At 37.8% G+C, this 23,214-nt stretch overlaps 1 protein-coding gene, 1 non-coding gene and 1 pseudogene across 2 annotated transcripts; all 3 read left to right on the top strand.

Moving 5' to 3' along the window:
* The first annotated feature begins 1,381 nt into the window (after positions 1 to 1,381).
* LOC104709506 (uncharacterized) lies at positions 1,382 to 3,199 on the top strand. The gene is made up of 5 exons (XM_010426105.2): positions 1,382 to 1,500; positions 2,466 to 2,594; positions 2,694 to 2,784; positions 2,880 to 3,006; positions 3,126 to 3,199. Exons 1-5 carry the CDS (start codon positions 1,382 to 1,384, stop codon positions 3,197 to 3,199), a joined length of 540 nt encoding a protein of 179 aa, XP_010424407.2.
* A 4,618-nt stretch (positions 3,200 to 7,817) lies between these two features.
* Positions 7,818 to 7,923, top strand: LOC147939989 (small nucleolar RNA R71). The gene has a single exon (XR_015564868.1). It is a non-coding gene; the product is annotated as a small nucleolar RNA R71 (small nucleolar RNA).
* A 3,722-nt stretch (positions 7,924 to 11,645) lies between these two features.
* LOC104709505 (uncharacterized) lies at positions 11,646 to 12,673 on the top strand (annotated as a pseudogene).
* The last annotated feature ends 10,541 nt before the right edge of the window (positions 12,674 to 23,214 follow it).

Raw genomic sequence — 23,214 nt, 5'->3', positions numbered from 1 at the left:
TGCTCTTGGCCGCTGGTAGCTCCTATCCGTGGCGTGGAGGATTCGCTCGGCCGTGGTTCTGCCGCTGGTCCTGGCCGCTGGTAGCTCCTGTCCTTGTCACTTCTCCTACTCCACTCTTCTTGCTTCTTTGTACCAAAACAAGTCCAAATGCTCCAAATATAGTGAGATTACTCCAAGAACCTGAGAGATAAGACACTAGATGCATATGCTCCTAAAACAACTAGAATGACAAGGTTATGCAACAAAACTACCCAAAAACAAGGCTTAAAACCCAACAAAAACACAAGATATCAGTTATGTAATGATTGATATGCATACTGGCCTACACTTTTCAATTAATAAGGTATAACTTTTTTCAATACATTATTAGTATAGGAAACTGTCAATTATAAATTTAATAGATTTAAAGCTCACATACAAAATTAAACATACGAGTCAATAAAATATTTAACTACATTTATAAAGTTTTTTGTCAACCAAACTCTAATTAGAAATGAACTCCATGGTTGGTAGCCCAAACCAGAGAAAAAGAGTTTACAAAAGAAATTGTTGAAGAAAAAGATCGAGACGACCGAGAAGACTAGCCGCCTTCAATTTCGATGAACGTGATGGTACCTTTGAAATGACCTGACCCATTTTTTGTTTTTTTATATAATATTAAACTAGTGATCTCATACTCACTAACATCCTAACCCCAATCAACATACTACGGAAATAGTCAATAACATTAAACCAGAAACCCAATAGAAATAATAACCAATAACCAGTGAATTCAATACCAATAACCAACAATAATAAAGCAATGAAATAGCGACCTAATCAACCGTTCTAGACCACTGCATTTCATTCTAGCAACCTAACAATAGCATAGAACAAACAACCGAGTCTCTAGAACATCATCTTCTTCATCGCCTTGATTCTACGATCACACTTTGCCTTTACCTGCACCACACACAACAATTGAGATGACCGCGTTTTATTATAAATACTCTCCCATCTACTTTTAATACACACAAGAAAATACACAAATACACAAAAGAAAGCAAACCAAACAACTCTGAACACACGCATTTACTCTGCGCACTTGCGTCGACTGACACACTCTTTGCATCTACTCTACGCACTTGTGTCGACCGACACACTCCTTGCATCGACCAATGCAACGTCCTTACATCAACCGATCCAATCCTCCAAATTCCTAGCTTTGTCGACTGATACATTCCTTGCATCGACCAATGCAATTCCTCGCGTCCCCGTCAAATCCCCAACAACGTCAATTTTTCCCCCTTATATATCCGACCTTAGGATTTTCAAACCAAAAATGTAACAAAACGAGCGTTTGACTTAAGTTGACTTGTAGAAGGGAACCTTGCATCGACCGATGCACACCCGAAACAAGGATTCTGGTTTGCGGGAGTTACATGGGCATTCTAAGAGGACGATCCAGACTCTAGAGGATTTGCTGCGGATGTGTGTTCTGGATTGGGGTGGTCACTGGATGTATTGGAGGCTAACAATAACTACCAGACGAGTATTTTTATGCCTCCTTATGAGGCAAGGTATGGGAGGTCAAGTCGTAGACCTTTATAAAGGGTTTGGGAGTTTAAGAGGAACATAAGGGTGAGGTTTTGCTGTTCAAAAGCAAGGGAGATACATGAGCTCTATTGCTGTTGGCATTGCTCTTGCTGTTCTAAGTTATTTTTAATCCAAATTAAAGGTGAGTAGATGACCTTGACTTATCTAAGCGTTAAATCTTTGTTTTCTGTGTTCTCTACGGTGGTGGTGTCGTTTGAATCTAGGAGCGTTGAACTCGATTGGTTACGATGGGTGACGATTAACACCATAAGGATGTGCTGGTAGACACAATGGGCCAGCAAAGTTCGAATTTACAAACATGATCTTTGCTAATTTTTCATTTAAATAGAGGAAAAAATATAATTTCACCTTAGTGACTCTTCTTCACATTATTCAAAATGGAGACCCTAATTGCAGCCCCCAATAAACATTATTTAATTTTAAATTATATTTTACATTGTTTTATGGTTATATATTGAAGATCTAGTGATAATCTACATAGTCCAACAATATTGTTGAGTTTTGATGTTTTCACTGATTTAATAGAAGCATAGTTCTCAATCGCCTCAGTCAACCACTATTGTGTGACTTGCACCCATTAATATGACCGTCTTGATCAAGTTTTAGAAAAAGATATTAACATTTCGTTTATATTGAAATATGAAAATATAATGAAAGGAAAATTTTTGCTAAAGATAAGGCTTAACATCTGGCGAAAATGCATTGGCCTCTTATGTAATTCAAATAGTAAAAAAATCTAAGATACAACCAAATGAAGGGAAAATATAATAATTAACTAGTGCTTTCTTCACTATAAAAATAACGCTCGATAGTAGTATTCTTATAACTAAAAAAAGTTTGAACAAAGCTTAAAAATTTACGTCATTTAGAGTTCCCCGAAGTGATAGCCAAGCAGGAGAGAAGAAAGGTGTTTACCTCCAATATGAAGTTAAGCCAGGCTTCACCATTCGTAGATGTCAAAATATTGATCCTGCCACGGATCTTAAGAAGCTCAAACGGTTACATAATTTTTCATTTTTTTTATCTTCCTATTGATACATATCATCTAAATCAAGTTGTAATTGAATTCAGTGTCTCATATTCAATTATATATGTAGGATAATTGCAAACTGTGTTTTGCCTCAAAATTCAATGTTGAAGAAGGTTCAATATCTAGCTTCTTTAGTGAAGCGATCCATGGAGCTTGAGGTATATATGCCTCTCTTAATTAATTCCATATATTTACTACTATTATTACTATCTCATAATATTTTTGCAGTACATATAATTATTTTATTATGCAGAGACGGAGAAAGGAGTTGCGTTCCCAGATAGATATAGCGATTGAAGAGAAGCGATATCTAGAAAATGAGCAAAAGAAGCGAAATGAAAATATGTCTGCACGACTTCAAGATTGTATCGACAAGGACGGTAAATTAATTATACAAGTGACAATTACCTACAAATATATATATATATATATATATATATATATATATATATATGAAAATTACAATTGATATAGAAATAATTATGAAACTAATTAATAGGTATTACTGATGTGGATAAATCGGAGATAGAGAGGCTGGAGAAGAACATGGCTATAGCCACCAATCTTACTTAGTTGATTTGAAAAACACATGTCCTATTTCTTTGATTCGGATAATTCTAAGTTGTTAATTTCCGTGTCTTTTGCTGTTGTAATTTCATGTGTTTTGGTTTTCAGACTATTGTTATCAAATGCATATCTAGTGTGCATTTCTTTCATATGGTATGAAAATCAGCTTGAATTATCTAAATTCTGTCAAAAATATGTCTTTCTTATGAACATTAATTAAAATACACAAAATTAGTGTTCATTTTAAGCAACAAAAACTAACATATTGATGGTTTGTCATTATTATTAGTCTAGCGAAAGCCAACTTTGAATGTAATATATTTAAAACAGTTTTAACAAAAAAAAAATTACAATAACAGATATGTAATGATTGATATGCATACTGGCCTATGCTTTTGAATCAATAAGTTATAACTGTTTTTAATACTTTATTAGTGTAAGAAACTGCCAATTTTTTATTTAATAAATAAAGAACATAAACCCAGAAATAAATAAAAATTGCATAATCATAAAGATGAAAAAGAGATAAATGTTTTATTAGAAAGAAGCAATAACAAAATGTAAACAGAATTCAAGTTGAAAAATAACAAAAAACTAGAGAATTTGTTCAAAGAAATGTGTAAAAATGGCTGTCGCCTCTTCTCTGTCGAAAATAGAGTTAAGAGAGGGTATTTATAAGGAAACAAGTTGACCTAGCCACATCAGCAGGTACCCGAAGCATCTACACGGGCCGGTGCTCGAGCTCCACTTCGGGTGCATGATTGGATTAATGCAGGTGGTTCCATTCTTCGATCTGGAATAACGCTTGAACCACACATCCGATTGACCTGAAACCACCACCATTGGAAAGAAAACTCGATTTCCTATAACTTCGATAAATAACTCAGAAGCTGAATCCCAACGTAAAATCTTCATTCGAGTCGATATTTGAAGGCATTGTCATGAACTCGACCAGGTGCTATGTGGCAATGATCGGGTGGTATAGTCGGGTGTGTCTTCAGGTTGTTCTTCCTGCTCTTAGATCTTCTTTGGTCGGGTTAAGGTTGGGACTGTTCTTCTCGCACGATCACTCCATCGGGTACATGTTCGGGTTTTACCTCATTCTTCCCGTTTTTGGGCTCCAAAGCACCTGTTTTCATCCAAAATGCACAAATACAACAATGCAACACCCTAAACGGCCTAAATGCAAATTCCTGAGGTTAAGGACCTAAAAATGTTAAGGTTAGGGTATTTATAATGCAAAACTTGGATGAAAAGGGTGTCTAAATCATGTAAATTAGAGAGTTATCAACACCCCCAAACTTATCTCTTGCTAGTCCTCTAGCATGGAAGTAAGAGGATGATGTTTGAAAGTGGAAACTCATAACCTCATAGTACCAAGCGAAAAATTCAAGCTATAGTCCTTAAAGATAGTTTAACGGTGCTAAGATAAATAAACATACTTACAAATAGTTTTCTATTCTTATCACCATGCATCGATCTAGTTCATCCTCCAACTATCAGTAAAGACTTGCATTTCTAAAGAACATCTCTTTCACGTTCATTAAAGTGTTTGGCGAATTCTTGTAAATGGAAAGTGAATCAAGCTCATATGGAGGTAGGTTTCAAGTAGTATTTTCAGGTGGCTTACTCTCAAACAAGGAGGAATGTTAGACAGTTGTTAAAACTATCTAAGACTGAGAACATTTGGGGCATACAAAGCTTACCTCTTGATGATCTACCCTCGTAAAAGCTTTTCAATCTGATTATACCCTTTTCTCGTTCCTTTTTTTTTCAGCACCCAAAAACATAAACCGTTAACACTCTTGATCTTAACCCTTTTTTTTTTCTTTGTAATCCCTAAGATATTAACTTTGAACAGCATTTTAAAACATTTTGAAAAGACTTTTAAAACATTTTTTCTCTCTTTTAAAACATTTTTTCTCTCTTTTTTTTTTCTTTCAAATGGTTCTAAACCTAGCTAAAACAAGAGCTAGTTCTCTGTCATTCTCAATACTCTCAAGGTTTCACAACCTATACACTATAAAAACTGAAAAGGCCTCACTCAACAAATCACAACAAGGCTTGAAAGAAAAGGTTTGGGATTAAGGGTAGGGAAAAACAATTCTAGTTAAACGAAAAGATTGACAAAAATGGAGTGTTTACCCAAAAATTAGAGTTACCATGAGCAGGCATTCAAGTTCCATAAGCAAGATAATTTAAGTTCAGGTTAAGTCCAATAATATAGAGATGCTACAATTATCAAGCAAGTTTCACACAAGTGGAAGAAGCTTTCTAAAGAGACAAGATTCTAAACAAATATTCTTCATTTTTTCGAGAGATTGATCTAGCTACAATGAACTGTGATTAAGGGCTATAACTTCAATCCTAAGGTTGGACTTTAAACACGGTGGTTTTAATAATTTTCACCTAAAATGCATATGCAACAATCCTATATGAAGCAATCTAGACTCAATCCTAATATGTAAATGCAACTAGATGAACACTCTTTTTTAAAAAAAATTATAAAAATTTTCAAGTTTTTTGGGGGTTTTTTTAATGCAAATAGATGCAGACTCAAATGAATAAAACTAGTATGCAAAAATTTGAAATAAGAAAATAAGAAATCAAAACACAATGTTAAACACATTCTCAGGCCCTCCTCCAAACTTAAATTACACAGTCCCTTATGTAAATAAAAATCTGAAAAAGAAATATGAGAATCACAAATGGAACAAACTTTAATGCAATGTTATTTACAAAGGTTAGATGAATGTGGTACCTCATGGGTTTGTGAAGAAAGAAGTCACAGCAGCTTTCATGCTTCCCAATGCATACCCAGGCTTGTTCTCAGCTCCAATGGTTGCTGGTTTTGGCTCATCAATGAGCTCATTGATGTGCGTAGACCTGTTGCTCGGACCATCATCCGAGTCATGCATCAGGTAGGGGATCGAGTACCCCATCGGGTTAGGCATCGGATAGGCTCTAGCTCATTCAAATATCCCCTTAACACTTCTGTTCTATGTCTTTTGTTCCTAGAATTAAAAAACATTAAAGAAAAGAAATCAAAACAACAAAAAAAAAAAAAAAAAAAACTTAAGCCATATATACAAGGATACCTTTGGGAGTCCCTCCAAAATGAGCTTGTTTAAAGTCACTAAGCTTGACTTTTCACCTTCTCATGCTTTGGAAGATTCAGAGAGGAGATGAAGTCCTCTCTATTCCCTGAGATTTCATTTTTTCTCGTTTTCCAGGATCAATGCTAAAAGTGTTATTCCCTTTCTTTGCTTTCTTTGAGGAAGAACCACTAACTTTCCTTTGGAGTTTCTTGATTTCTCCACTCACCTTCTTGAGTTAAGCTGTCAAATCCCTCACAGAATCCTTGAGAATGTTAGTAGTTTGAAGTGCTGACAACCCATCAGATGCGAGATTGCTTGACTCTAGCTGTTGGGGAAGCTTGGAAATTGAATATGGGCATTCTGGAAGAGCATGAGTATGACCCGACCATTGACCCGAACATAAACCCGACCATGGGGTCGAGTTATAGGGTTGTGCTCTCCTTGGAGTTTCCTCACATGCTGCGAAAATCTCTGCTTTTGGCCCATTTACACCCTCAAAGATTTCAGACTCAGTTTCATGACCTTTCTCTTTAATCCAAAAAGTCTGTCCATAAATAGTTGACCTCTTCTGTTCAAGCTCTTTAACTTGTGGCATATCCTTCATTTCATCTTGTTCTAACAAAGGTTCATGACTCAATACCATCATTGTTTGCTTATCAATATAAGCCTTGTTCTTTCTCAGCATTTGCTCTTTAAACCGTCTTGGAAATGGCAAAGGTGGCTGATAGGGAGGAGGAATGAACCGAACTGGATTTTCAGGATCTTGAGCAAGGACTCGATCAAGCGCTCGACCATGTGTATAGTTGAGTGATGTTGAAAGCTCAGTTCTCTTCTCATTCTGCACTTCTGGGTGGAGAAAATCCTCCCCCATCTTGGTTGTCACTGTCCACGGTGAGCTTTGTAGGTAGTTCTTTGAGAGATATTGTTTGGGCAGTGGCAAACTCTTTGAGATTGTTAATTGCAGTCCCATAGAATAGTCCAGAAGAAGGAGATGCACTCTTGCTCTCTAGCTGAAGCATTCGGCAGGTTAAAGCTTCAATCTTGTTATTAAGGGTACCATATGTGCAGTCTATCTTGTTATTCATCTCTATGGGCTTTTTACTTGTTTCCATAGCTCCATTAGCTTGACCTTGTAGGATTCGCTGAAGCATGCTCTTCATCTCCTGATCTTGAGCAGGAGCCTGCTTGGGTTGTTGTGGAAGATAGTTTGGGACCATAAACTGTTCATCTTCATAAACAACATGTACTTGCTTCTATTGGGTTAGAAGGAGTTTATCTAGCTTCTCAAGCTTTTCATTTAAGGCTTTTTGTTCCTTTTATGCCCTTCCTCAGAATCAACACCTGCCCTTAAGCTGGGATCATATTCCTCACTGTAATTTCCATTGCACTGAGCAAGATTCTCTACTAATTCCCAACCTTCAGCGACATCTCTATTCATGAAACTTTCATTGGAGGCTGTTTCTAGAAGTATTCTCATACTGGGAATAACACCTCTATACAAAGTACTCAACAAAGATGAATTATTGAATCCATGATGTGGGCATTGTCTCTGGTAGCCTTTGAAGCGCTCCCATGCTTCACTGAAAGACTCGCCATTCTGTTGGAGAAATCCTGACATTTCGTTCCTCAAATGTGCAGTCCTTGAACTAGAGAAGAACTTAGCAAGGAAGACCTTCTTACAATCAATCCAAGAGGTGATTTTTCCAGGAGGTAGAGTCTTCTACCACTGATGGGCTTTATCTCGTAGAGAAATAGGAAACAATATCACCTTCAATGCATCCTCACTAACTCCATTTATATTGGTGACACTACAGACCCTATAAAACTCATCAAGATGTGCAAGGGGGTCTTCAGTAGGCAGTCCATGAAATTTGTTGCTCTGAACCATTGAGATCAGACTACTCTTGATTGTGAAGGTTGTGTTGTCGACAACAGGAGGCACTATCCCATACCTCTGAGTATGAGTAGTGGGAGCATCACTATAACCATTTTTCCTTCTCCTTTGAGGTTCACTTTGATCATGTGGGTTGTCCATTGCCACTTCTTCATGTTCTACTCTGATATTGTCCTCGGATATCTCAGTTCTTTTGGAAAACGGTTGGTGTATACAAGTACCCGATCAAGAATGTGAATGGTCAAACGAGCAAGTGCTCGAGTAGACAGGTTCGGGTAGGGGTTCGGGTAAGGGTTTGGGTATGGGGTCGCGTAGGCTCACCTGAGATCCAGGGTATCAATTCCCTATGCAGATATAATAAAAATAACTTGATCTAGCAAGTGCTGAAATCCTAAATGTAACAAGAAACAACCAAATGGCAACGACACCAAATTGATAACATGATTTTCACCCAGGGTATCAATTCCCTACGCAGTTGTTGTACAAAGAGTTATCAATCCAAAATCCAAATGGTTGTTATGCTAGCAGATAAGATGTGATAAGAACAATGCAAGTCAAGCCAAGCAATAATATGAGTTTTGACTATCAACCAAAAATGAACAAAACTAAGAAAACAGAAAGAACAAAAATCAAGAACAACTAGAAGTACCACACGATGGAGGTGATCGAGTACCAGATCGGGTTGGTGATCGGGTTGATATAAAAACAGTAAACAATCAAGATGTGAAAGCTCCTAAGGATGGAGTAATTGGTTCATAAGTATTCCTAATCAACCTAGAATGTTTTACAAGCCTCAAGCAATCTATTCCCTAGACAATGAATCTCTAAACCTTGCTAATCCACTCTCGTGGTAGAAACAATCAACCCTAATCACTCCCTTACCCAACTCTCGTTGGAGAAACATGACTAAGCAGGCATTAAAATCCAATTCATTATTGTCAATCAACTTCTTACTCATCTAATCTCTTAGGCCAAGTGAGAAAATCTCTAGCATTAGCTAATTCAGATATTTCATCGAACACCTCTCAGGTGAAAATGTCTAGAATCTAATCTCAACCTCTCGGTCTGAAACTAGCACTAAGAACACTAATCCAGAAGGGAATTTTCATAAAAACAATCAAGCTAAAACATCCTAACCAAATAAGAATACATAGTAGCCTATCCCATCCCTAGAAACTTCTATTCACTACTCAGATCTCATGGCAAAGAACATAAACCCATAAATAAATAAAAATTCCATAAACATAAAGATGAAAAAGAGATAAACGTTTTATTAGAAAGAAGCAATAACAAAATGTAAACAGAATTCAAGTTGACCAATGTCAACGGGTACCTGAAGCATCTACACGAGCAGGTGCTCGAGCTCCACTTCGGGTGCATGATCAGATTAATGCTCGGGTGGTTCCATTCTTCGATCTGGATGTATATGCGCTCACTAAAATAGGACTTCCTCTTGAACCACATATCCGATTGACCTGAAACCACCACCATTGGAAAGAAAACTCGATTCCCTATAACTTTGATGAAGAACTCAGAAGCTGAGTCCCAACATAAAATCTTCATTCGAGTCGATATTTGAAGGCATTGTCATGAACTCGACCAGGTGCTATGTGGCAATGACCGGGTGGTATGGTCGGGTGTGTCTTCAGGTTGGTCTTCCTGCTCTTAGATCTTCTTTGGTCGGGCTAAAGTTGGGACTTTTCTTCTCGCACGATCACTCCATCGGGTACATGTTCGGGTTTTATCTCATTCTTCCCGTTTTTGTGCTCCAAAGCACCTGTTTTCATCCAAAATGCACAAATGCAATAATGCAGCATCCTAAACGGCCTAAATGCAAATTCCTGAGGTTAAAGACCTAAAAATGCTAAGGTTAGGGTATTTATAATGCAAAACATGGATGAAAAAGGGTGTCTAAGACATGTAAATTAGAGAGTTATTAGTGATCAATCTAGCTTAAGAATTAAGAGCAACAATAGATGAAGAACAATAAGATCAATCCCTAATATAACAAACCTAGCATCAATTAATCATAGAAACCCTTTTGAACCCCTAAACCCAATTGAGAAACTACTCAGACATGGAGTAACAGAAAAAGCAAATCAATGATGAAGAAAACATAATTGAATTGCAAAAGAATAGAAAATAAGGTTTAGAAATCTTCTCCAAAGTGTCAAGAAGGATTAGAGATCTTCTCCTTCCAGCTCTCAATACAGAAAAGTTTCAGAAAATAAAGCTTATGTCTCTAGAGGACGAACATCTAAAAATCGGTTTAAAACAAAAAAAAGGAAAACTTGAGTCGGGGACGGGATCGGTCGATCCCAAGTGAGCACCGGTCGATCCTGGGTGCTTTTTCTGCGTTTTCTCCATCTGCTTTCTAGTCTGATCAGTCTTTACCAAATTGGCTCCAAATGCATGTTTATATTCCCAAAACACTCAGTTTCCTTCCAAAGTAACCTAAAACCTGTACAGACTCACAAAAGACTAAAAAGACACTAAAAGCACACTTTGACTCAACAAAAGACTCAAACCAATTTTTAAAACTATGGTTAAAAATCCTACAAAATACAGACACATCAGCGTCGACTCTGCGCACTTGCGTCGGCCAACACACTCTTTGCATCGATCGATGCAACGTCCTTGAATCGACCGATGTAACGTCTTTGCATCGACTTATGCAATCCTCCAAATCCTCGCATCTCCGTTAAATCCCAAACATCGTCAATTTTTTCCCCATTTATATCCGACCTTAGGGTTTTCAAACCCAAAAACGCAGAAGCAAACCATGACTTATCTAAGCGTCGAGATCTCTGTTTTCTATGTTCTCTACAATGGTGGTGTCGTTTGACTATAGGAGCGTTGGACGCGATAGGTCACGATGGGTGACGATTAACACCATGAGGATGTGCTGGTCAACACAATGGACCAGCAAAGTTCGAATTTACAAACATGATCTTTGCTAATTTTTCATTTAAATAGAGGAAAAAATGTAATTCCACCTTAGTGACTCTTCTTCACATTATTCAAAATGAAAAACCTAATTGCAGCCCCCAATAAAAAAATTTTAATTTCAAATTATAATTTACATTGTTTTATGGTTACATTGTTTAATAGAAGCATAGTTCTAAATCGCCTCAGTCAACCACTATGGTGTGACTTGCACCATTAATATGACCGCCTAGATCAAGTTTTAGAATAAAATCTTAACATTTCTTTTAAACTGAAATATTAAAATATAATAAAAGAAAAATTTTGCTAAAGATAAGGCCTAACATCTGGCAAAAATGAATTGGTCTAATATGTAATTTAAATAGTAAAAAATCTAAGATACGAGCAACTGAAGGGAAAATATGATATTTAAGTAGTGCTTTCGTCACTATAAAAATAATGCTCGATAGTAGTATTCTCATACTAAAAAAGTTTTAAACAAAGTTTTAAAATTTACTAATTAAAAACTAACTCAATGAGCTTTCCTGTGATTGCGACATCATTTGGAGTTTCCCGAAGTGATAGCCAAGCAGGAGAGATGAAAGGTGTTTACCTCCAATATGAAGTTAAGCAAAGCTTCACCATTCGTAGACGTGAAAATATTGATCCTGCCACGGATTCTAAGAAGCTCAAAAGGTTACACAATTTTTCATTATTCTTTATCGATTAGCTTAGCAGTGAACAAAAATCATTCAATCAGCTCAAGAGCTGGAAAAAAAACTTCTTCAGACAGTGGGAATGAATTCTATTACTTGATTGACATTGACAGATATGTGTACCACACCGGTCGAGGTCCTACGAGGTACCCACTATACTCTGAGTACCCTCCCAGCGAGATCCAGCTAAGGAAAAAGAGTGTTGCGGCTGCTCCACTCCGCCGTGGTCTCATGAACTTCACTTCGTTGCCGCGAAAATGAACGAAAAGCGAGATGAACGTGCTATTTTCAAATCGATTGATAGATAACTCCACTATAGAGCAGGGCTGTACTTCAAAAATCAAAAAGGGTCCGAAACTCCAACGAAATGGGAGCAGGTTTGAAAAAGGATCTTAGAGTGCTCTTGCCGACTCGGAACGAAAAGATAGCGAGGGATTGAGAAATGTCGTTGTTCTTGGAAAAGAAGAGGGATTATATAGCTCCTTGTCTTCCTATTGATATATATCAGCTAAATCAAGTTGTAATTGAATTCAGTGTCTCATATTTAATTATATATGTAGGATAATTGCAAACCGTGTTTCAGCTCCAAATTCAAGGTTGAAGAAGGTTCAATATCTAGATTCTTTAGTGAAGCGATCCATGGAGCTTGAGGTATATATACCTCTCTTAGTTGATTCCATATATTTACTACTATTATTACTACCTCATAATATTTTTGCAGTAATATAATTATTTTATTATGTAGAGACGGATAAAGGAATTGCGTTCCTAGATAGAGATAGCGATTGAAGAGAAGCGATATCTAGAAAATGAGCAAAAGAAGCGAGATGAAAATATCTATGCTTAAATTGTATCGACAAGGACGGTACATTAATTATATCTGTGACAGTTACCTACAAATATATATAAATATGATATAGCAATAATTATGATATTAATTAATAGGTATTAATGACGTGGATAAATCAGAGATAGAGGCTGGAGAAGAACTTGGCTCTAGCCACCAATCTTACTTAGTTGATTTGAAAAACACTTATTTATATAAAAACACCTAGTGAACTTGGCTCTAGCTTCACTAGTAAAAACACCTTCTATTTCTTTGATTCAGATAATTCTTAGGTGTTTATTTCAGACTATCGTTGTGAAATGCATATCTAATGTGAATTCGTGTCATTATATGCTTGAAGTATCTAATTTCTGACAAAAATATGTCTTTCATATGAACATTAATTAAAATACATAAAATCAGTGTTCATTTTATGCAAAAAAAATAATGTATTAATGGTTTGTCATTTTTACTAGTGTAGAAAATATCAACTTTGAATTTAATATATTTAAAACAGTTTTAATAAAAATAAATTAAATTAACAGTTATCAAATGATTGATATGCATACTGGCCAACACTTTTGAATCAATAAGGTACAACTGTTTTTAATACATTATTAGTGTAGGAAACTGCCAATTTTAAATTTAAGAGATTTAAAGCTCACAAACAAAATTTAACAAACCTTTCAATAAAATATTTAAGTACATTTCTAATTTTTTTGTCAACCAAACACTAATTAGAAAAGAACTCCTATACCGGAGGAAAAGAGTTTACAAAAGAAATTGCTGAAGCTAAAGATCTAGACGACCGAGCAAGACAATCTACCTTCAAATTCGATGAACGTGATGGTACCTTTGAAACGACCCGACCCAATTTTTTGTTTTTAATATAATATTAAATTAGTGATCCCATACTGACTAATATCCTAACCCCAATCAACATAGAGCGGAAATAATCAATAACATTAAACCAGAAACCCAATAGAAATAATAACCAATAACCAGTGAATTTAATACTAATAATCAACAAATACATAAAGCAATGAAATAGTAACCTAAACAACCATTCTAGACAACTACATTCTATTCTAGCAACCTAACATCACCATAGAACAAACAACCGAGTTTCTAGAACATCCTCCTCTTAATCGCCTTGATTCCACGCATAACACTTTCCTTTTACTTGCACCACACAAAACAATTGAGATGCCTCAGTATTATTATAAATACTCTCCATTGAAACGATCCGACCCGTTTTTTTTTAATAATAAATAAATACTCTACAACTAGTGGTCCCAAACCCACTAGCCACCTAACCACAAACACACCAAACAGGAGAAATAACAATACCAATAAATATCCAATAATACAATATTCAAAAAAAAATAATAACCAGTAATAGTTCCAATCAACATAAACCAGAGAACCAGCAATCCTAAACAACATTCTAGGACTCAACTCTAGCAACCTAGCAAGCCAGACAACATCCAATCGAGTCTCTAGAACATCTTCCTCTTCATTGCCTTGATTCCAGGATCATACTTTGCCTTTACCTGCACCACAAACACAATTTGCAATGCATGAGTATTTAATAAACACTCAATAATCCTCCCATCTACCGGGCTATACACACAAGCAATAGAGACATCTCTAACCATCAATCAACAATCAACAAACATTAATAACAAACCAGGACTCTACATCGACTGACACCAACCATGCATCGACCGACACCGATTGGGGTTGCATTGACCAACACAAGGCTTGCATCGACCGACACGCACGCTGCATCGACCGATGCGTGCTCGACATAGCACAAAAACCTTAGGTTTAACTCGCCGTCCTTGCATTTGCATCGACCGACGCACATGCTGAGCATCGTTTTTCCCCGAAGCTTCTCACCGGATCTTCGTTCCTACAACCACAAAACTCGATCCCAAGCCACAAGAAAGCTTCCCTATGTCCCAACTAACATACTAACAAGCCTAACAACACATAACAAGCATATCAGAGAAATCTCCAGCTTAGATAAGCCATGGTCATGCACTAAACAATTCCAGGAAGCTCCTACAGCGATCCCAGCTACAGATCTCTATAGGAAAAGCTTCCAATCTCGCAAACTCCTCAGGAACAGTCAAGAACACTTAGGAACACCTTTTCTCTCTTTTCTTTCTTTCAAAAGCGGCTAAACATGACTAATGAGACAGAAACTCGTGTTAAGGGTTTTCCCTAACCCAAAACGCAGCGTTTAACTTAAACTCGTCCGCACATAACCGGCCTTGCATCGACCGATGCACATAGTGCATCGATCGATGCACCCTCTAAACCAGGATTCCGGTTTGCGGATGTTATAATTCTCCCCCACCAACATAGATTCGTCCTCGAATCTTCAACAACCATCAGTCAAGGACTCCCGTGCAACCGTCTCCATGGCCCACCACAAAAGGCCACACAATTGGCTAAACAGCCCGCCACAAAGGCCACACAATGTCTCGAAATACCGCCACACGCGGGCACAATGACTCAAAAATCTGCCACGAAGGCCACACAAGCCCCTCCAAGGCCCACAACCACTAAAAAAAATGGTCAAATTCTAACTCACATAAAACTTACCAATTTTAGAACTTTTCACTTTTGGAAACTTTCCACTCTTGGAAATTCCATTTCAGGAAACTTTCCTTTTCCGATACCAGCTTCGCGGAACTTCTTATCCCAAACACCACCTCATTTTGTTACTTAGTCGCAAAACCAACTACCCCTAAGCGACCAAGTAAACAAGAGAGATGGGCTGGAATACTCCATTCCCGCTCCAGCCACGGACAACAACTTGAACAAGGCTAGACAAGTTCAAGTCGCGACCTGCTTCTCGAACCACTTCTTGAACCTTGCCTTCATTGTCGTCTCTGGCTCCCAAGTCTGCTCCTCAACACCATCACAGTCCCAAAGGACTCTCATCTTCCGAAGTTCCTTGATCCTCCTCTCGAGAACCCTCACCGGTCTAGCCTCCAAAGTCATATTAGGCTGAAGATCCTCAGGAATCTTAGCCAACAACTGATCATCCTCAGGGAGACACTTCCGCAACATCGAAACATGGAACGCACGCATAACCTCAGGCATCTCCAGCCTATATGCAACCGGTCCCACCCGCTCAATCACTCTGAACGGTCCCATATACCTCAGACTCAACTTAGTCTCAGTCAATGACCTGTTCGGACCCCGCAACATGGCCATCTTGAGGTACACTCTGTCTCCTACCTGAAACTCAAGATCTCTCCTCCTCCTATCGGCATAACTCTGCTGTCGATCCTGAGCTTCCTTCATGTTCAGCTTGAGAACTCGAATCTTTTCTGAGATCTCCCGAACAAAATCTGCCCCATAAATGCTCCTCTCCCCCACCTGAGTCAAGCATAATGGTGTACGACACAGCCTCTCATACAAAGCCTCATAAGGACCTATCCCAATACTCGCCTGGTAACTGTTGTTGTAAGCAAACTCTACCAAGCTCAAGTGATCTGCCCAATGGCCTCTCCAATCCAACACACACATCCTCAGCAAGTCCTCTAGCGTCTCGATCGTCCTCTCCGAATGTCCATCTGTCTGGGGATGATAAGCTGTACTCATATGCACCTTACTGTCCATCTCTGCTTGAAACGCTTTCCAGAACACCAAAATAAACTTGGAATCCCTATCAGACACAATACTCGTTGGCACCCCATGCAACCTGACTATCTCCTTGACATACTTCTTAGCCAAGACCGCTGCTCCATCAGTCTTCTTAATGGCCAAAACATGTGCCGACTTAGTCAACCGATCCACAATGACCCAAATAGTATCAAACGTCTTGGACACTGGCAAACCCACCACGAATTCCATAGTAATCTGATGTTCATATATTTTACCATGTTTTCCCTTAGTTTATTCACATCTTTTGCATCTTTTGCTAGCCATTTTCATCATTATTGTGTAGCTTTAGGACTAATCATGCATTAGAGTTTAGTTGCATTGCATTTGCATCTTTTCATGCATAAACAGGTGATTTTGGAGCTTAAGGAGCATGGAAACAATCCTGAGGAGAAGTGAAGCAATCTTGAAGGGAAAGCAAGAGAGTTAAGGCTGAAGAACCAAGGTCCAGAGTCCAACTCGACCAAGCACTCGACCGAGTGGGTAGATGGACTCGACCGAGTGGAGTGTGCACGAGAGAAGCCAGCTCGACCATGGACTCGACCGAGCACTGGTCGAGTTGACCGAGCCGTTGACTACTTTGACTTTTTCTATTTTTAGGGCTTCCACCTCCTCACCTATATAAGGCCTTGTACCTGCAGCCACCAAAGTGTGCAACTTTTTAGATATTCCCTAAACCTAGTTTTTACCTTTTTTAGTTTTATTTCTTTTGCATTTTTATTTTTAAGATCTTGTACTTCCTTATGAAAGAAGACTAGATTCTTATATTTTGTTGGTTCTATAACTTTCAAGATATTGAGAATTTGAGTTTCATCCTTTCATCAATATTGAAGATCTTTGTTTAATCTTTCTAATAATGCAATTTCAATATTTTCTGGGTTTTTGACTTTCATCACCATGTATTGTTGTGAGTAGTTTCCTTAGGATCTTGAGGATGGGTTAGGATGGATTGATCTTGTGGTTTGTGTGACTTGGTCAAGCTTGATTGTTGTAGATCTCTTCTAGGGTAGATGATCTTAATGCTGATTCTATATCTGAGAGGGTAGAGTCTGATTTCAAGCTTCTTAGCATCACACCAATGTTTAGGAAGCATAGATAAGGCTAGATCTAGAGCTTACCATTAGGCTTGCTAAGAGATTAGAGGTCTTGTTTGGTTTGAGATGTATTGCTTAATGCCTGCTTGTGTAGATTCTTTACTGTGTGAGAACAAGTCTAGAATTGCATAGGTTTGATTGTTTCTTGACCATGAGAGTGGGAGAAACTTGTCTTAGATTAATATGTCTAGAGGTTAGCTCAAAGTTTGCTTGAGATTTGTTGACCAAGTTAGATAACCACAATGATTAGTCCATCCCATGAATCCATCCTCAGGACCTTCTTTGTTTATTGAAATCTTAGTCTTAATCCTGTTGCTTGTTTGTTGTTTGATTGGATTTAGCATTACTCTGTTTTTATTGCATTGCTCTGTTTCTGCGTCTAGTCTAGCTCGACCACCCACTCGACCTACACTCGGTCGAGTGCTGCTCGAGTTCATCCCCAGAACTCTGTGTCTATGATTTGTGTTTGTCTTGTTTCATTCTTGTTTCATTCCAGTTGCATACATTTAGTTTTCAGTTCATTAATTATCTTGCATTAGTTCATTAGTAGTAGTCTCTGTTTCTGTTCTTGCTTTATCACTGTTTCAATCATTCAGTTTCATTTGCATCTAGTTGTTAGTTCTTGTAGTTTATTTTCTGCATTTTACATTTTCTTCCTAGGATTGTTAGTGACAAACAATCTTTACATTTGTCTTAACTTAGATTCATATGCATATCTTAATTGTTCACAAACACTCATTTAGGATTGATACCTCTTGTACTGCAATAGCATAAGGGGAATTGAAACACCCATCCATCATTCCATTCATATCTCACCATTGCATACATCATCATTCACACCACAATATAAACTTGTTTCAATTTGGCGCCGTTGCCGGGGATCAAACCCGGGTCACCCGCGTGACAGGCGGGAATACTTACCACTATACTACTTATCCAGTAATAGTTAATGCTAAATTGAGTGAGAATGAACTTGACTTGCTAGTTGTTGAATTGAGGAAGTATAGAAAAGCCATTGGTTATACTTTAGATGACATTCAAGGACTTTCACCTAGCCTCTGCATGCATAGAATTCACCTTGAAAATGAATCTTATTCTAGCATTGAACCCCAAAGAAGGTTAAACCCCAACTTAAAGGAAGTAGTCAAAAAGGAGATCCTTAAGTTGCTTGATGTTGGAGTAATCTATCCTATTTCTGATAGTACTTGGGTTTCACCAGTCCATTGTGTCCCTAAAAAAGGAGGAATCACTGTAGTAAAGAATGATCAAGATGAGTTAATTCCCACTAGAACCATAACAGGACATAGAATGTGCATTGACTATAGGAAGCTTAAATCTGCTACTAGGAAAGATCATTTTCCTCTTCCTTTCATTGATCAAATGTTGGAAAGATTAGCCAATCACACTCATTACTGTTTCTTGGATGGATACTCTGGATTTTTCCAAATTCCTATTCATCCTAATGATCAAGAGAAGACAACATTCACATGTCCATATGGTACCTTTGCATATAGGAGGATGCCATTTGGATTATGTAATGCTCCAGCTACCTTTCAAAGGTGCATGATGTCAATCTTCTCTGATCTCATTGAGGATGTGGTTGAAGTTTTTATGGATGACTTCTCTGTCTATGGAGATTCTTTCTCTTCTTGTCTTGCTAATCTATGCAGGGTCTTAAAGAGATGTGAGGAGACAAACCTGGTTTTGAATTGGGAAAAGTGTCACTTCATGGTTGAAGAAGGGATAATCCTTGGTCATAAGATTTCAGAGAAGGGAATTGAAGTTGACAAGGCAAAGATTGAAGTTATGGTTCAACTTCAACCACCAAAAACAATCAAGGACATAAGAAGCTTCCTTGGCCATGCTGGGTTCTATAGGAGGTTCATCAAGGACTTCTCAAAGATAGCTAGGCCATTGACAAGGTTGCTTTGTAAGGAGACTGAGTTTAATTTTGATGAAGATTGCTTGAAAGCATTCAAGGAGATCAAGGCTGCTTTGATTTCAGCCCCAATAGTCCAAGCACCAAACTGGGATCTTCCATTTGAGATCATGTGTGATGCTTCAGACTTTGCAGTAGGAGCAGTTCTAGGACAGAAAAAAGATAAGAAGCTGCATGTGATTCACTATGCAAGTAGAACCTTGGATGAAACTCAAGGAAGATACTCAACAACAGAAAAGGAACTCCTAGCAGTGGTATTTGCTTTTGAAAAATTCAGAAGCTACTTGGTAGGATCCAAGGTGATTGTGTACACTGATCATGCTGCCTTGAGGCACATCTACTCAAAGAAAGACACCTAACCAAGGCTGTTGAGGTGGATTTTGCTTCTCCAAGAATTTGACATTGAAATAGTTGATAAGAAAGGGATAGAGAATGGAGTAGCTGATCATTTATCAAGGATGAGGATAGAGGAGGAGATTCCAATTGATGACTCAATGCCTGAGGAGAAACTGATGCTACTTGGAACAACCCGGCAGCCAGCTCGACCACCAACTCGAGCAGGCACTCGACCGTGTGAGTTTGGTGACCCGATCGAGCAGGAGCAGATGGAGGAGTGGTTGGCACTTGAGAGTGAGGATCTACCTTGGTATGCTAATATAGTCAACTACAAGGTGTGTGAGGAAATCCCAGTGGACATGGACCATTACAAAAAGAAGAAACTCCTCAAGGACATAAATGGATACTATTGGGATGAACCTTATCTCTACAAAAAGGGGTCAGATGGGTTGTTTAGAAGATGCATAGCAGAAAGTGAAGTAGAAGGAGTGTTGGGACATTGTCATGGTTCTGCTTATGGACAGGAGTGTGAGCACGTCCACATCTTTATTTAGACCGCAGCCGAAGGGAAGTGGGATATGATTCTTCCCAGGTTCCAGGAGGGTTACTGAAGATTCTTCCCATTCCGGAGTGGAAGTGGGATATGATTATGAAACAAGTTTATATTGTGGTGTGAATGATGATGTATGCAATGGTGAGATATGAATGGAATGATGGATGGGTGTTTCAATTCCCCTTATGCTATTGCAGTACAAGAGGTATCAATCCTAAATGAGTGTTTGTGAACAATTAAGATATGCATATGAATCTAAGTTAAGACAAATGTAAAGATTGTTTGTCACTAACAATCCTAGGAAGGAAATGTAAAATGCAGAAAATAAACTACAAGAACTAACAACTAGATGCAAATGAAACTGAATGATTGAAACAGTGATAAAGCAAGAACAGAAACAGAGACTACTACTAATGAACTAATGCAAGATAATTAATGAACTGAAAACTAAATGTATGCAACTGGAATGAAACAGGAATGAAACAAGACAAGCACAAATCATAGACATAGAGTTCTGGGGATGAACTCGAGCAGCACTCGACCGAGTGTAGGTCGAGTGGGTGGTCGAGCTAGACTAGACGCAGAAACAGAGCAATGCAATAAAAACAGAGTAATGCTAAATCCAATCAAACAACAAGCAAGCAACAGGATTAAGACTAAGATTTCAATAAACAAAGAAGGTCCTGAGGATGGATTCATGGGATGGACTAATCATTGTGGTTATCTAACTTGGTCAACAAATCTCAAGCAAACTTTGAGCTAACCTCTAGACATATTAATCTAAGACAAGTTTCTCCCACTCTCATGGTCAAGAAACAATCAAACCTATGCAATTCTAGACTTGTTCTCACACAGTAAAGAATCTACACAAGCAGGCATTAAGCAATACATCTCAAACCAAACAAGACCTCTAATCTCTTATCAAGCCTAATGGTAAGCTCTAGATCTAGCCTTATCTATGCTTCCTAAACATTGGTGTGATGCTAAGAAGCTTGAAATCAGACTCTACCCTCTCAGATATAGAATCAGCATTAAGATCATCTACCCTAGAAGAGATCTACAACAATCAAGCTTGACCAAGTCACACAAACCACAAGATCAATCCATCCTAACCCATCCTCAAGATCCTTAGGAACCTACTCACAACAATACATGGTGATCAAAGTCAAAAACCCAGAAAATATTGAAACTTGCATTATTAGAAAGATTAAACAAAGATCTTCAATATTGATGAAAGGATGAAACTCAAATTCTCAATATCTTGAAAGTTATAGAACCAACAAAATATAAGAATCTAGTCTTCTTTCATAAGGAAGTACAAGATCTTAAAAATAAAAATGCAAAAGGAATAAAACTAAAAAAGGTAAAAACTAGGTTTAGGGAATATCTAAAAAGTTGCACACTTTGGTGGCTGCAGGTACAAGGCTTTATATAGGTGAGGAGGTGGAAGCCCTAAAAATAGAAAAAGTCAAAGTAGTCAACGGCTCGGTCAACTCGACCAGTGCTCGGTCGAGTCCATGGTCGAGCTGGCTTCTCTCGTGCACACTCCACTCGGTCGAGTCCATCTACCCACCCGGTCGAGTGCTTGGTCGAGCTGGACTCTGGACCTTGGTTCTTCAGCCTTAACTCTCTTGCTTTCCCTTCAAGATTGCTTCACTTCTCTTCAGGATTGTTTCCATGCTCCTTAAGCTCCAAAATCACCTGTTAATGCATGAAAAGATGCAAATGCAATGCAACTAAACTCTAATGCATGATTAGTCCTAAAGCTACACAATAATGATGAAAATGGCTAGCAAAAGATGCAAAAGATGTGAATAAACTAAGGGAAAACATGGTAAAATATATGAACATCAATCAGCCCGCGGGCATTACATAAGTTTAAATGTAGTACATTCAATCTGAATCTTCTGCTGATTCAAGCCACCAGAGACAACCACCATCAAATACTTTCTCCTCTCTCTAGCAATCTTCTTACTCTCTCTTCTGTATCCAATGCTGAAGTCTATGCATGGCTTGTAACCTAATCCATTAGGCTGTTTCTAGAACTCATTCGTATGACCTTGTCCATTTCCATTAGAGGTGATCAAATGTGATCGATCACCACCAAAGGTTTTAATGTGATTGAAGAATTTGCTTGTTGTGTTCTTCTTCTTTGAAGATTTGTTATCAAGAAAAGAGTGTAAAGACGATGAAGTAAGAGAGTTTATGATCTGAGCTGGGACTGAAATGTAGCAAACTTGCTTCTTACTACTGCTTCTCTTCTTCCAATCAATGTACTATCATTTGAGATATGTAACTTATTAAAACAGAATAACCCTCATACATTGACCATGAATCTGAAACATTGAAACTCAAACAAACTTGCAGTTTTTAAAGCAACCAAAACCTGCAGTTTTAAAAAATATGAAACATTCAAAATCTGAAACAATGGAACCAAAAGCTGAACTTTAAACTCAAACACTTAAAATCTGAAACATTTAAAATCTGAAACAATGGAACCAAAAGCTGAACTTTATACTCAAACACTTAAAAGTCTAAAACAAAACTAAAACTCAAGTCGTTTCTTCATCATCAACAATGGATTGGAAAGAAGGCAGTGCCTCATCTTCACCAATTGATTCTTTCTCCTCCTCTACAGATTTCAAAAAAAAAAAACAAGTTAATACACTGTCTAAGATTGTGAAATTGAAAACTTATGAAACACATTTGCTTACTATTTTCATATGCTTCAAAACCTTTTAACCAATTGCGACTGCATATTAGTGCTTGAACATTTTTTGGGAGGAGACAACTTCTATACTTGCTCAAAACTCAAGCTCCAATGCTAAAGGAGGATTTAGAGGCTACTGTTGTGATAGGAATACTAAGAAGATCACAAGCCATTGAAGCCAATTCTCCATAGCGCTGAGAGTTATCTTTCCAATACTTTAGAATGTCTAAACTCTCAAAATTCTTCATG

This window comes from Camelina sativa, chromosome 8 (assembly GCF_030686135.1).
Source record: "Camelina sativa cultivar CO46 ecotype springtype chromosome 8, ASM3068613v1".
In the NCBI taxonomy this organism is placed as follows: Eukaryota; Viridiplantae; Streptophyta; class Magnoliopsida; order Brassicales; family Brassicaceae; genus Camelina; species Camelina sativa.
Note: the sequence above shows the minus strand (reverse complement) of the source record. Positions and strands in the feature narration are given on the sequence as shown.

Bases quoted from the DNA above. Each gene is read 5' to 3' on its own strand.
- LOC104709506 (XM_010426105.2), top strand. From the start codon at position 1,382: ATGCACACCCGAAACAAGGATTCTGGTTTGCGGGAGTTACATGGGCAT. The intron at 2,595-2,693 runs GTTACATAATTT...TTATATATGTAG, and splicing joins GATCTTAAGAAGCTCAAACG to GATAATTGCAAACTGTGTTT. The intron at 2,785-2,879 runs GTATATATGCCT...TTTATTATGCAG, and splicing joins AGCGATCCATGGAGCTTGAG to AGACGGAGAAAGGAGTTGCG.